This window comes from Micromys minutus (assembly GCF_963924665.1).
Source record: "Micromys minutus genome assembly, chromosome: 10".
Taxonomy (NCBI): domain Eukaryota; kingdom Metazoa; phylum Chordata; class Mammalia; order Rodentia; family Muridae; genus Micromys; species Micromys minutus.
Window position 1 is genome coordinate 21,406,543 of NC_137979.1, and position 15,104 is coordinate 21,421,646.

The following is a 15,104-nucleotide window of genomic DNA, read 5'->3' on the forward strand; positions in this document are numbered from 1 at the left end:
CTTAGCCTCGGGAGAATTTGGTGCCAATTATCTAGGAAGGACAGGGCAGCCGTGACACCCAGAAGGAGCGGCCAGCATTCAGGAGCCCAGGGGCGGCCCCTAAGTTGGAGGAGGGAAGGTCGGTTGGTTATGGGGCATAGTGCCAGGAGCAGGGAATGGGCAGAAGCTGAGCAGCATAGGGTTGAGAAGGGGAGTGTGGCAAACTCTGACTCGGGCATGCATGAGCTCTTCGAGGAGGTTTGTTAGTGCTGACTGGAGATGAAAAAAAAAGGGAGGGTTATGGGCCAGCAAGGAGAACCTGGGACAAGAAACTGGCAGGGTGCTGGGGTTAAGGCTGGGCCGGGTGTGTTGGAACCAGGCCTGCACTACTCCCTGTGCTGAACTTGGCAAGCTGGACTTCCTGTTTCCCAAGAAGAGTTCTTACATAAGGTTCTCTGGACAAAGAGACAGAAAAAGGCCTCAAGCCCCTCAGTCAATGCAGCACTCCTCCCCACACCCATGCAGCTGGCCCACCAGAGTCCTTGCTGTGGCTCTGAGCCCTTCCCAGGCTAGCTCCCATCCCATCTCCTAGCCAGGTCTGTGCCACCACCTGTTCAACTGCTGAATGTCCTGAAGCTGCCAAGAGGAAGGGCCCTGTCCCTCCCAGCCAGGGATCCCCCTGCAGGAGGAAGTCCGCTGCTAGAAAAATGAGGTTGCTTCTGCAGCACCTTGAGGAAGAGGACCAGGTGTTTTTTGTTGTTTGTTTGCTTTTTTTTTTTTTTCTGGTACCTTGTGATTTTTATTCAGAACTGCAGCTTGGAGTCATGCAGGTCCCGTTCCCTAAAACCTAAATCCCCTTCCCACAACCTTCATTTACTCTGAACCCCAAAGAAGAGAAAATCATGATTTATTCTCTTTAATATCCATTTAACATTTTGTCACAATAATAATAAAAATAGTATCTTTTCAAAATCCACAGGGATCCAGGGAGGAGCTTGTCTCCAGCTCTTTCCCCTCACATTTGGGAACTTCTGGCCTAGTCCCAGGTTCTTTGGCTTCCTGCCACCAGGTCCAGCCCATCTCAGCGTCTGATGCACATTAATCAGTGAACATGGGGTCCTAGGGCTCTGGGAGGAGTTAGGGATCCGTGGGGGCTTTGGGAGCTAGTGAGGCGGACAGTTGTGGTGAGATGGGATGTTAAAGAACAGGAATATGTTTGCAAAATGGAAATCATGTGAAGAGAGGACAGGACTGGAGCAAGGAGCAGCTAGAGGGTGGGTTGGGGAAGTGTCGTGGTGCTCTGGGAGCTGTTCGGGTAAAGTTTGAGGAATCTGGGAGAGCAGGACCCCTCAGTGAACTTGAAAGAGTCCAAAGTAGGTAAGGAAGGGGGCGGCCTTTAGATGAGCCCAGGGGAGGGTGCGGATCCGAAGGGAAGACCCTGGCCGCAGCGGCAAGAGCCCAGACACCTGGCACAGACGGAGCTGGGGCCCAGGAGAGCTTGCTGCTGTGGCTGAGAATTCTTCCAGGCAGCGCAGGGCCAGCACACCATTCACCAGCAAATCCAGCTTTAGGTAGACTGCCTTCCCCTCATCAAAGTGCACCTGGAGCAGAGACAGACAAGCAGAATCCAGACTCTGCCCACCCTCATCAAAACCCAGGGAGCGCTTCCTTCATGAAACCCGGATGAAACCCTCTCCCACCCATTCCTTGCCCTCCTCCCCACCTCCCCTTAGCCATTGCTCTGCCCGTGGAGCCAGGCAGGGCTTACCTGGCAGTATAAGTAATAGAGCCCAGCCCTGATGACTGTAAATTCCCCAATCTGGCGGTCATAGCGCAGAGGGCTGGAGCTGTTGATTCTGGTCTCTTCCCAGCCACTTACTGTGCCATCCACACCTGAATGGGGGATGTTTAGGGATAAGTAGAAGCCCTTTGCTCCCCAACACTCCCCAGGAATCCATTAGGTTTATATGTATGTATAAGAGGTATACCTTACCCAGAAGAGGTATCAGTGGCTCAGAGCATAGGTACAACCTGCCCTTCTGGTGCAAGAAGTGGTAAGGTATTATGTGATGAGACCTAACATATGTGACCAACAAGTTTCAGGGCAAGTTGTCACTGGTGATTGCTTCTGGGGAGATTAAAGATAGTGCTCCAGCAGAAGAGTTGGGGATTTTTACATGTTTACTCCATCCATCAACATAGTTTGTCTTGAACATACAATATGTATACACACACATACACATGTATACACGTCATTTGAGTCAATTAAAAATGGGCGGCAGGCCGCAGACTCAAGGGTTCTAAGTGTAAAACTTCCTATACAAATGAGAAGAGCATTGAGGGTGCATGCTTTTAATTCCCGCACTGGGAGACAGAGGCAAGCAGATCTCTGTGAGTCTGAGGCCAGCCTGGTCTATAGAGCAAGTTCCAGAACAGCCAGGGATACAGAGAAACCCTGTCACAAAACAAACAAAAAAATAAATAGGTAACATTTAATGCCCATCAGCAAATGAATAGATGAGCAAATTTGGTAATGCCGTATGTTGGGCATTACTCCGCTATAAAGAGGAATAAAGAACGGTTGCTTGCTATCCTGTGGAAGAAACATTGTGCTGAGTGAAAGATCCACACACTGTATGCTCCCATGCATAGGAAATGCCTGGAGTAAGTAAGTACTCCAACGAGACAGCAAGTGGGCAGCTTGAGGCCAGCCCTGATGGGACTACAGTGTGGTGGCTAAAGGATACGTAGCTTCTTATTTCTCTTCTTACTACTATTACTTTTTGACACAGTCTCATGTAGCTCAGGCTAGCCTCAAACTTGCTATGCAGTTGAGGATGAATTTAGATTCCTCGTGCTTCCTTCCCAAGTGCTGAGATTACGGGTGTGTGCCACTTTACCAAGCTTGGCCTTGTGGGATTTTGTTTGTTTGTGTTAGGATGTCTCTCCGCCGTCCTAGCTGTCCTGGTTGGTCACTGTATTGACCAAGCTGGTCCCTAACTCACCTGCCTCTGCCTCCTAACGCTAGGATTAGGGGTATGAGCCATGGTTTGTGCTGACTACCAGTTTGCACCCAGGGAGTACTTTGATCACAGGAGACTAAGAGCACATGTTGTACAGCCATGCAAAGGTCTGGGATTGTAGCTCGGTGGTCAAGGGCTTAGCTAGCATGCCGGGGACTCTAAATTCTGCCACCACAAAACAAAAAGAAATCCCTGGGCTTCGAGTAGTTGAAAACTGGGAAGAAAGTCAGTCAGGAATGGTGTCGCACTTGGGAGGCAGAAGCAGGTGGATCTCTGAGTTCAAGGCCAGCCTGGTCTACAGAGCAAGTTCCAGTAGAGCCACGGCTATACAGAGACACCCTATCTCAAAAACAACAACAAAAAAAAAAAAAAAAAAAAAAAAAAAAGGAAGAAAGAAAACATTTGAAGAAGCAGAGAAGCAGTAAGCTTGGAACTCAGAGTCTGCGACTTCCCAGACTCTGCTCCAAGGCTGTCAACTCTCCAAGCTCACCGTGTCCCCTACCACGTCCCTGCCTTCCTCCTGTCTCCCACCATACACCAAGCTCCTTCCCTACCCCCCCATCCCTACCCACTGCCCTGGGATCTCTTCTCTTCCTGACAGTGGCTTCTAGTTTCTCCTTCAGGAGCTGCAGGTGTGACGGAACAGGTAGGTCTATGTTCTGATCATTTGGGACTCTGAGAAAGTTCCTGAGTTCAAAGCAAGCCCGTGGTTACATACTGAGAGCTTGTCTCAAAAGAAATCAAATAAGACCAGCAAACAGGCCCAGCCATGCCCATCTCTGACTTCCCTGTACCCTAGCAGTCAGCAAAAACATGAACGCTGTATTTATCACTCTTGCAAGGGCAAGGACAGCTGTCTCATTGACCCCAACTGTATTCCCAGCGCCTGGAACTAGGCCTCACCTAAGTGAGATTCACTGGTGAGGAGTTACCTGACAGTTCTCATCCTTTGGATCCATAGGCTTCCTGGATCTCAGAACGGACAAGTCAGTCACCCTCCTCAGCTCTCCCCCGCCCCCCATCCCCAGTTCTTGTCCTTTATTTTTTGCTGTGTGGTTGATGACAGGGTCTCACTGTGTCGCCCAGACTACCTGGTAGTTGCAGTACACTGTTTGGATTTTTGATCTTCCTGCCTCAGCCTTCAAGCCTACGCTATGCACCACCCTGCCTGGCTTTCTTGTCCCTTTCTCAAGTAAACAAACTAACTCTTTGGATTAGGGTGTGGCTCTTTGGTAGAGCACTTGTCTAGCTTGTATATGGCCCTAGGTTTGTCTCCCTGTTCCCCCATGCTCACTGGAGGATGAAGGGAGTGGTTCTTTCTGGGCATCTCTATTACCATCTGAGTCAGCATAGCCATGTGCCCTTCCAGTCCAGCCTTCCTTTATCCAAACTGACCTCACCCTTCACCCAGAACGAAGACACACTCCTCTATCCATGCCCCACCCGTGGCTCACAGTACCACCAGTCTCTCCTTTACTCAATAGTAACAGTTTCCTGCTGTCCCTGCTCCTGAACAGCCCTGCCCTCTCCTCTCCTCCTTCCCCAGTCCTTGGGAGTTCTCACTGTTTCCAATCATGACTTTTCCAGTTTATTCCCCAAAGTATTGGAGTTGCTATTTCCAAAGGCGGCTGCTTCCTGCATTACCTTTGATGGATGGGTCATTAAAAAACAATCCCCTTTTTCTCTTTGTGACCTGCCATCTGTCTTCCAAGTCTGCTACCCTACCCCCCTTTACTCTTACAGGTATGTTGGAGCAGCAGCCCTTGGGGCCCAATGCATCCCAGGGTCCTGTGGACACGGCCCAATATATCTGCAGAGGACATCATCACATCACAGTATCGAAAGGTCAGATACCCCACATCTATAGAGCACTTTTCTACCTTAGTCTCACGGAAACTCTTTAACAACCTTCAGCCTCATAAGACTCTTGAGAAAGCCTGGCCTTGTATGGTTCCTGAGCTTTATCCCTGCCCCAAGCAAGGCTCTCCTGAAGACTGTTCAGCACCTAAGCATGTCCTAGCTGGCTTTGAATCCCACCTCCACCACTTAGGTCTGCCATGACCTTGGGCCAGCTGAATGTCCCTCTCGTGTAGGTTATCAGTGTCTTCCTGCTGTGGCAGTTGTGGGGATCTGATCAATTTAAATGCCTACCAGCTAATCCCAGTGCCTACCCCAAGGGCACCTGCATGAATACAGCTTTGCTAAGGCCCAAGGCTTTCTTTGGCTTACATCCCGCTTTACCTCTTGCCACTGTCTCCCACTCCTCTTGTCATGCCTTCTGTGCTCGGTCTACACTTCTGCCCTAACCACAACCCAGAAGCCGCCCATTAAGGTCATCAATTGGTGTTATGTCACTAAACCCAGTGGTCACATCTCTGTCTTCACATCATGTGATCTCTCGGCTGCCTCTGCACAGACAGTCACATCCTCCCGCCTGAAACTGTCTTCTGAGACCTCAGGACACCGCCCTGCCTGAGATTCTTCCTTTCCCATCTCCTCAGCTGGCTTCCCCTTCTGCCCAGCTTCATTCTTGGGGCGTCTCTCTCTCCGGGTGTCTCATCCTGTAGCTTTAAATAACAACCCCATGACCACAGGTGAAACTCACTTTACTAACCATTCTCCCCACTTGTTCACTATTCAACATCTCCGAGTTAATTAATCAACTAAAACTCACTCCTCTCCTGGGCAATCCAGTCTCAGGAAACGGCATTATCTTTCTCAGATATTCGAGCCAGATATGAAGGCACCACCCCGGAGTTCCAGCCACTAAGGAGGCTGAGGCAGGAGGATCACTTAAGCCCAGGAGTTTCAGAACTGGGTAGAGGGCAAGGCCCCGCCTCAGAAACAGAAGGAGGTGTACTATTTACGAATCCATTTCTCTAAGCCTACATCTCCAAGCCATGTGTTGAATCTCCAACTCTCCCTTTATCTGCTACTAATGCCTTAGTTCTAGCCACCCTTTCGTCCTGCCTCTAGGGCTGTCGCAGTGGACGGATGTTCCAGGTGACGGAACAGCAAGTACAAAGTCCAGGAGAGGCATATTAAGGCACAGGAGTGTCAGCCCCACAAGTGCCAGGAAGTGAGGTGGAGGCCATAGCATGGAGAGACTGAAGCTAAGCAGACAAGCAATGGGACAGGAGGGCTCAGAGCAGAGGTTGAGCAAAGCAGGGGGGCAAGGTGGTCAGGGATGGGGAAGGGGCAGAGTTGAGTCTGAGGTTTTAAGGTCATGGTGTCAAGTTGTGGGGCAGAGATGGGAGGAGCTAGAAACATTTGGAGAAATAATGATTACATAGTAGGAAAAACCATGGAACAGAGAAAGCAGGACCAGGGGTGCTTCCTGGAAAAGCCTGAGGGTTGGAGGAGGAAGCTGGGGGCCACTGGTTAGGGGAGGGGTCCGGGTTCTGGAGTGGGCGGGCGGGGGTCTTTCTAAGATCCCATGCCAGGGTCACAAAGCAATTAGAGGACTTTCCTAAAGTGGTTTCTGGGGTTCCTAGCAGTGCATGCATGGGAGGAAGAGGCCTGGGGGCCCTTTCCTGGGGCGGGAGATGCTGTGGTAGGTCCAGGGAAAGCTGAGGTAGGGTGGGACTCACCTGCCTGTGCTCCATCCTGTCCTGGCCGTGGATGAACTGTATGACACAGGAGAGAGTTGGTGAGACTTGCCCTGTCCCTCTCCCACCATCCCTCCCTCCACAGTGGGCTACCTACCTTCATAATGGGCTGCGATAGCTCGGCGAGGCCGTGCCTTCCGGCCTTTAGGAGCTAAAATTAAAGCAAGGATTTACTCAGATTAGCGGAGAGACCTCTCTAGGGACCTAGGAGCTAGCCCCCAACCTCGCACCCTTCTCAAGACCTTAACAGTTATCCCAACTGCTGGGCATCACACCTTCAGCCTCCTCCTCCTCCAACAGTGACAACATAATTTATCATCCAAACTGGGGTACTTCTGAGAGCAAGAAGCGGCTATTAATGAATAATGAATAATCACACTGGGCTAGGGGTGCAGCTTAGTGGCGGAGTGTTTGCCTAGCATGCACAGGCTCTGGAATCTGGCTCCACCACCACACAGATACACAGACTCCCGCACATACACAGCAGGGAAATTTCATCCATCCAAACCACCGATTCACGGGAGTCTTTATTTAGGGAAGCCCAGGCCTCAGACTTCCCACCTTGTCCTTAGGAGGACTCCAGGAGTCTTTTTAATTCCTGGTCTTTTGTGGCAAAGTGAGCCTTAGAAGGTAGAGTTAAGATTCCTAGACCCCCGCTCAGCTGCTTAGCTGTTTGACCCTGGGTATCCTTCATGCTCCCTCCCTCAGTTCCTCTACAAAAATAATAGTTGTCTTGTTTTTCTCTGCTCACTCCGTAAGACTGTTGTGAAGAGGGGAACATCCTCACAGAAGCAGGGGAAGGGGGTACGGAAGAGGGGGAAACCGGGAAAGGGGATAACATGTGAAATGTAAAGACATAAAATATCCAATAAAAAAAAATTTGTATAGCAAAAAACCAAAAACCTGTTGTGAAGAGTAAAGCGGCATATGAACTAATGAATCTTATTGAGACTGTGACACAGGGTGGGCGCTCACCACTTCTTCGAGGCCGGACTAGTTGTTCCAAGAAAGGTACCACATCCTGGCTTTCCACTGTCTCCGGACTCAGTTCCTAGAGGAATTAAGGGCAGGGCTCAAACAGGACCTCCCAGAGACAAACAACCACAGAGCCTGTCAGAAGAACCATCAGCCAGTAACAGACGAAAATCCTAGGGGTTAGCCAAGACCAGGGAGTGAGGCTGGGTTTTCATCCCTTTGGGGAGACCAGACAGACTTTAATGCCCTCAGTCCCAATCAACAACCTGCAGCCTACTGACACACCACACACCCACACACGTGTGCACTCGCACACTCGCAGGCACGCACAAGTGCACAGGATGTCGGGGAGATGAGGCAGACACAGCATGTATGCATAAGTGACACATATCATTCATGTAGTCTGTCTCTGGTGTCAGGGTCAGACTCTTCATAGTCTCACCTCACAGCCAATCGGCACTTTTCACTCGGGTAGCACAACTCTTACCTTGGTAGAGTTACCCCCCTTACATCCAGATCACCCTCTTGTACACACCGACATACCCACGTGGGCTGGTGCAGTCTGCACACTCAGTCATAAACGAGTGTCAGCGGGAGTCTTCCTGCACACACAGCTCAACGCACACATCTCACACACAACTGTCACAGCCAACCAACGCCTCAGCTCAGGCACATTTTTTTCCGTCTGGCATCCTGAACGCAGCATCCACACCTACTCACAGGGGGTTCCTGGTGGTCCTCTGCTGTCAGCTCCTCCTGAGAAAGCCCCTGCTGGGAAGGAGGCAGCGTCACCCTGTCCTCCTGACATCTCATCCCCCACCCCTTCTCCGATCCCCGGGCCCTCTGCCCACCCGGCCCCCATCTGCTTCTCTGCACTTTCTGCTCCTAATATGCCGAGAAAGGGGTATGCTGAGGGCCTCACCTGGGCAGACAGCGTTGCCCAGCCCCCCAAGCTGACCACGACCAGCAGGAGGCCAAGGCAGGCCAGCGCCAGGCCCAGGCTCAGCACCAGCGGGGCCAGCAGGGCGGTGCCCGGCTCCCCCCGGCGCCCCCTCCGCCTCTGGCTCCGACGGGCGGCCATGGGGGCGGGGGGCTGTGCCTGCCTCACCGCCCCCCCCATCCCGGGACCCGAGGGATGGGGAGGGGGAGCTGGTGGGCGGATCGGGGAGAGGGAGGGACCAGGGAAGCGGGCCGGAGGGGGGCGGATGAGGACAGGAAGCCGGACACTGTTTGTGTGATTAAACTCCAGCCTCCCCGGAGTGCAGAGCAAGAAGTAAGAGGCGTCCTGCGCCTGGGCGCGTGCAAGCAGGCGACCGCAGTGGCACTCCAGACCACGGCCTCTGAGGGCCAGTGAAAGCAGAAGTGGACAGGCATCCACCCAGGCCAGTGTGCCAGGGATGGGTGGGAATCGGGCCCTGGCCCCAGAAAGTCACCACCGCCCCAGTATGTTGAGCCCTCCCACAGCAATCATCAATCCTGAAAATGCCCCCTAAGGGCTTGCCTGCCGCCCAATACGACGGAGGCAATTTCTGAGTTGAAATTCCCTCTTCCAGAATTTTCTAACTTGTTTCAAGTCGGCAACCTAACTACCTCGATCCCAACGTTTTGTTTGTTTGTTTCCAGATCATCCTGGGTTTGGGTTTTTTTTTTTTTTTTTTTTTTTTTGTTTGTTTGTTTGTTTTTACTTTTTTGAGCCTGTTTCTTTGAAGCCCTGGCTGTCCTGGAACTCATACTGTACACCAGGCTGGCCTCAAACTCAGAGACCCACCTGCCTCTGCTTCCTGAGTGGTGGGAGGAATGGATCACCACCTCGGCAATAAAGAACATTTTTTTAAAAAGATACTTTGTAAAGTTGTGTATGTGTGCTGGATGCGGCTCAGAGGCCTCTTCCTCACTAGCTCACCACCTTGTTTTGGGGGAGATAGTGTAGTGACAATTCTGAAATTTAAAAAAAAAAAAAAAAAAACACACAGATATTATAAGAATTTTTTTGGGAGCAGGGTGGGCAAAGGGGATAACATTCCAAATGTAAATGCAGAGAGTATCTAATAAAAAAATTTTAAATATGTTTTTGTTTTAATCCCAGGTGTGGGGAGATGAGGCTGCTTTATGGCAGCTGCCTACGGTTTGCCTTATGCTCTAGCAGAGGTGTGGCTTTGCCAGCTTCTGCCATTGTGTGACTTTGGGAACTCTGAGAACCTTTCAGAGGGTCTGTAAATGCTATGGCCCTGAGAAGCCGTGTGGGCGGTGGTGGTCCTTCAGGCCGCTTGGCTGTAGTTTGTTAGTAGTTGCCTTTAAAGAAGAAAGGAAAGAAATTATATTCAGAGATCAGATCTCTGTCTCTCTCCTCTGTCCTTTCCTATCTAGTGATGGGGGTGAGACAGAGTGTGGGGGGACAGGGTGGGAAAAAGAACCCACAAAGCAGCAAAGACCAGGTACAAGCAAAGAAGAAACAAAAAGAAAGTCGGGGATCTCAATCTCTCTCTCTCTCTTTCTCTCTGTCTCTGTCTCTCTCTCTCTCTGTCTCTATCCCCCCCCCCCCACCCACACACACATCCTTCTTATCCTTACTTTGACTCATGGTTCTGGTCCAAGGTTGAAGGGCCACACTTAGTGATGGCCTTCCTCTTGCCAAAGTCCTAAGTAGCACAGGACATCACATGGTGACAGATAGGGAACTTGAGAGTGGCCAAGCTGGCTTTACAGCCAACACGTCCTGAAGGTAACTCTCTAATTAATTCATTGCATGGATGGATCGATTAGGATTGATTAATCTACTATTGAGGGCAGAGCCCTAGTCACCTCTCAACCAAGTCCCAACCCACCTCTCACTATCTCCTAATGGGGATTAAATTCCAACATGACTTTCAGAGGGACAAACCATATAAAGCTGTAGAAGATGATGTAAGTAAAATGTGTAAAAAGAGAGAAAAAGGGCAGAATTAAAGAATACATTCATGACTGTGGTGAAAATAATAAATAGAACATTAATATTTAATTGATAAAGTACCATTTTTTTTTTTTTTTTTTTGCAGTATTCTTCTTAGAATGACATATGGATTTGGATGCATGGAGAGTTACGACTTGGACATAAAGTATCCCCCAAAATCTGGTACCCAATAAGATGTGCAGAGGTAGGTTTTTAAGAAGTGGTTGGATCTAGAGGGATGATTAATGGATTCAGACTTTGGTGGGTTTTTTTTAAAAACTAATTTTAAAAAATTTTATGTATGTGGGTACCACATACATCCAGTACCTACAGATACTAGAAGAAGGTGCCAGACCCCCAAAACTGGGGTTACGGCCATTTGTAGCTGCCATCTAGGTGCAGGAAACCGAATCTAGTTTCGCTGCACCCTTAACTGCTGAGCCGTCTCTGCAGCTTTCAATTGAGACTTGGGCTTGGGTATTGGAAGGTGGCATAACTGGAAAAGGAAGGCCCTGTAGGAGCCGGGAGACCCCACTACTATTGTGCCCTGCCTTCTATTTTCCCCCTCTGCTTCTCCTACCCCATGAGGGAGGCACTGCCTCCCTGCCAGAGAGAGGCTCCCCACCATGATGTTTTTCCTCATCATGGGCAAAAGAACAGCATAAAGTGACCATGCACTGAGACTTTGGAAACATGAGTTCAAATAAATCTCTCCTCCCTTTGTTTTCTAGGTTATCTTTAGCAGCAACACAAAGAAGAAAACCCAAAGCTGGCCCATTGTTTGCCTGAGCTGAGCCCCCGTTAACAAGGTCATGATAATGTAAGTCTGTATATAGACCTGTAATTTGCAGTCTGTCAGGTCCCAAGCAAACTCCAGTTCCCTACAACCCAAAAGGCAGTCCAACTATCCAGAAATTAGCTCCACCTGGAGCACTAGAAGATGTCTGGCGATTAGATAGAAGCCAGCATTCCTCAGGAGTCTGTAATGTACCGTCCCCCCTACCATAAGGCTCCTCAGCATATCAAAGCTTACGCTGGTATCACAAGCACACGGTACATACGTGAAGTCCAAGCTAGCCCTTCTCACCCACCCCACCCCCCACAGACCCTAAACTCCCTCTAGCTCATGGGCTTCCCTCCCCACAGCTATTCTGGTTATACACTTTCTCTGCTCCTGCTCCTTTCTCAGTGTTCTCTCTCTTCTCTGTTCCTACTAGTCTCCCCTCTCTCACCAATTTCTCCCTCCCCTCTGGACTCTTCCAAAAGCCTCTGGCCATTCTCCCTCTCACATCTACAAGAAAACAAAACCCTGCCCCTTAGCCATCCCATGTTGCCAGTTTCGACCCAGACTCATCTTTAGAAAAACCCAGAGACTTGGTTGTCTATGTAGCAAATCTCACAGATGCTCCCACTTGAATATTATATGTGAAGTTGAGAGAGAAGGGGTTGCTTGCGGGAGGAGTCATAAACCAGACGCTCTCCCCAGGTCACACTTAACAGGGTGGCCAAACAGTAGACATTTACTCCCATCCTCAAATAATTAGTATAAGCCAGACACAGTGACACACCCCTGTGATCCCAACCAGAGGGTGGATACTTTGAGATTTTCAGGCTGCATGGGGTAAGCCTGTCTGAAACAGACCAAAATCACCACCATTTGTGTGCTGGGAATATAGTGGTAGAGAATTCACCTGGTCTACGTAAAGGTGCCTAGACCTGCTGGGGAAGAATAAAAAGAAGAAATATTATAAATATCATCTTCACTTCAAAGAGGAAAGGAAAAGAGCCACCTGATATTTCATACTTTAATAACATCAACAGCACCAGTGCTACAACAGGACCATGGATGGCTTTAGGATTTCTGGGATGATGCCAAGAAGAGGCAAAAGCAAGCTGATGGTGGGCTGTCCTGGAGGGGGCTGGTGGGACAGGAAGGGCAGGGGGACACTTCCTATCCTAATGTCTCCTGCTTTATTCTGCCAGGTGAATTTGGAAAAAGGAAAACTTTCCTCCAGTGGCCTCCAGTCACACCTGCTAATGGAAAACCACGAGAATGGGCCCCTCGGAGACACCAGAGCATCTGTAGATCCCATAACTTCGCCTTGAAAAATTAATTTAATACACTTAACCTTTTTGTTCTTGGTTTGCCGCCAGAGCTAAAATTGACTTGCATTCTTCTAGGACGCTGATGGGAAATGACTTGGGAAAGTGTAGGAAAAATACTGAGAGGGACTCCGCCAGCCTCCTCCTCTCTCCTCCTCGTCTTCTCCCCCAACACCGAGGAAAGAGGGGCTTTTCCTAGTTTCGTTTTTTCTAGGCCTTGTTTAATTAATACTCCTCACACCCAGAGAGGGAATTTCATGTCACCTTTATGTGTCTTACGTAGTGAATCGGTGTGTGACGGTGACATCTCCCTGGCCGTTGTATTCCCAGCTAGAGTTTGTGAAGTGAACACATACAAATCTACCTTCCTCGGGGCCAGCAGGGAATAAAGAATGTGAACTTCCGGCTATAGCCTGGGGCGGACGGTAATCGTCCTGGCTTGCAGGAAGTGAAGAGGTATCTAGGTTGAGGGACTAAAGGCCGGACAGTTTGGGATGAGTTGCTAGACTCTGGGAAGGCCTGCACCACCATACACTATTGCTCCAAATGTGTGAGTTTCACTTACTCAGTGGACCCTGCGCTAGGTGGCTCCCTCTCCTTGTTGTTAGCCTGTGTTCCCCCAAATGTTACCACCATCTGTCTGTGATGGATCCCTAGACATTTGCCCCACCGATCACGGGATTCTCCTTCTCAAAGCCTCTTTCGCTGACCTCTGTGCCAGTGGTTTTCTACTGTGAACAGTGCAGTGTCACAGATGAAGGCTTGCCTAAGGGGGCCTACGGAGAGATGTGAGACGGAGGGGCCACATCCGGTGAGGTCCTTCCTCCTGGCTGCCCAGCTGCCCACAGTGTAGGCAAGGGGCAGGGAGGTTTGAGGCACGTGTGGGGACAGCCAGCCCTAAGCTGATGACACTGTGTTATTGTAGGCTCTGTCCCGGAGATGCTTCCCCTAGAGGGCTCAGGCCTGTGTAAAAGTGTATACATCACTCCCCTTCGATGGCTAAAGAGACTTAACGTGGTAGCAGGCATTCCGTGAGGGCCTTTGCCCTTTGGTCTGGAATGCCTGCTAGATCCTAGTGGCCTACAGGGAAGATAAGAATCGAGTCCTAGTGGCCCTGTTATGGTTTTAGCCACTTTTTCTAAACTTTTATAAACTCACTTATCCTTATCACTGTGGGACTGGGGTGTCATGGTCTTTTTATGACTGTATAGCAGGGAAGAGAAAGGGAGGGAGCAAAACCATTTTCTTGTCCAGCTGTGGATTCCGTAGATAGCTGCCATGTCCACCTTTGGTGTCCAGCTTTAGAAACCCTTCCTGTATTCCTTTAGCAAGGCAGAGCAAGGGCACCTAACCACTGATCCATCCATCCATCCGTAAACCTGCCTTTAAGATTCACTTTATTATTTGTGTGTGTGCATGTCTGTATGCATGTGTGTACACATGTGTGTCATGTGTCAGAGGTTCCCTCCGAAGCCAGAAGGTTTCCGATGCCCTAGAGCTAAAAGTAGCTGTAAAGTTCCTGGTGTCAATGCTGGGAATGGAGCTCTGATCCTGTCATAGCTGCAAGCATTATTTTGGACACAGGGTGTTTCTCTGTGTAGAGCTTGCTCAGGCTGACCTTGAACTCACAGATCTACCTGCTTCTGCCTCTCCCAGTGCTGGGATTAAAGGCCTGTGCCACCATTTGCTGGGCTGCTAACCATTGAGCCATCTCTCCAGCCCTGCTCCACTTTCTTAAAAGGACTCCAGGATTGCAGTCACAGAACTGCACTTTGACGAACTGACTTCATTCTGATCCAGTCAGCACCCCAAAGCCCCACTTCTAAATGCCACAGACGGGTTAGTCCTGATGGTAAAAATTCAGTTTTAAAACCTATAACTTTTGGGGGAGATTAGTGAAGAAGCTTGAGAACCTGAACTTAGAGCCCTGGCGCCCACATAAAGTCAGGCTTCTGTAAGGCCAGCCCTGTGGAGAACAGAGTGAACCTTCACCCTACCTGCTTCAGCACAGAGCCCCTAAAAACAAGGGCTGCCCCCACAAGCATGGTGTCATGTGACCCAGAATAGCCTTGAACTCATTGTATAGCCAAAGCCTTGAATACCTGGTTCTTTTTTTTTTTAAAGATTTATTTGTTTGTTTGTTTGTTTATATTAGCACACTGTAGCTGTCTTCAGACACACCAGAGGAGGACATTGGATCTCATTACAGATGGCTGTGAGCCACCATGTGGTTGCTGGGATTTGAACTCAGGAACTCTGGAAGGGTAGTCGATGCTCTTAAATGCTGAGCCATCCCTCCAGCCTGAACCCCTGATTTTTACTGTGGGGGTTACAGTGTGCACCACAGAGCTCTTCTTTACCTTCTGTGAAACGGTCAGATGCAGGCAGTCAATCCAAAGGATCCATTCCTGATTGTGCCCTGGGCAGCAGCTGCCCCCTCCCACTCAGGATCTCATGCCTCCTTGTCATCATCTTTAAGATGTCTGT

General features: G+C 49.8%; 1 protein-coding gene across 2 annotated transcripts; it reads right to left on the reverse strand.

The window, feature by feature from the left end:
* Positions 1-879: 879 nt before the first annotated feature.
* On the reverse strand, positions 880-8,901 carry LOC308425330 (tumor necrosis factor ligand superfamily member 12). Of its 2 annotated transcripts, none has more exons than XM_080922583.1 (7): positions 8,508-8,901; positions 8,306-8,353; positions 7,586-7,661; positions 6,708-6,761; positions 6,593-6,628; positions 1,748-1,872; positions 880-1,580 (listed from the first exon to the last, which is right to left on the reverse strand). In XM_080922583.1, exons 1-7 carry the CDS (start codon positions 8,703-8,705, stop codon positions 1,329-1,331), a joined length of 789 nt encoding a protein of 262 aa, XP_080778709.1. In that variant the 5' UTR covers positions 8,706-8,901; the 3' UTR covers positions 880-1,328. The 2 variants fall into 2 exon arrangements, with proteins under 2 accessions (XP_080778709.1, XP_080778708.1); XM_080922582.1 differs by having other exon boundaries at positions 8,306-8,356.
* Positions 8,902-15,104: the final 6,203 nt, after the last annotated feature.

Bases quoted from the DNA above. Each gene is read 5' to 3' on its own strand.
- LOC308425330 (XM_080922582.1), bottom strand. From the start codon at position 8,705: ATGGGGGGGGCGGTGAGGCAGGCACAGCCCCCCGCCCCCATGGCCGCC. The intron at 7,662-8,305 runs GTGAGTAGGTGT...TAATTCCTCTAG, and splicing joins AGGACCACCAGGAACCCCCT to GAACTGAGTCCGGAGACAGT. The intron at 1,581-1,747 runs GTAAGCCCTGCC...TCTCTGCTCCAG, and splicing joins TCTATTACTTATACTGCCAG to GTGCACTTTGATGAGGGGAA.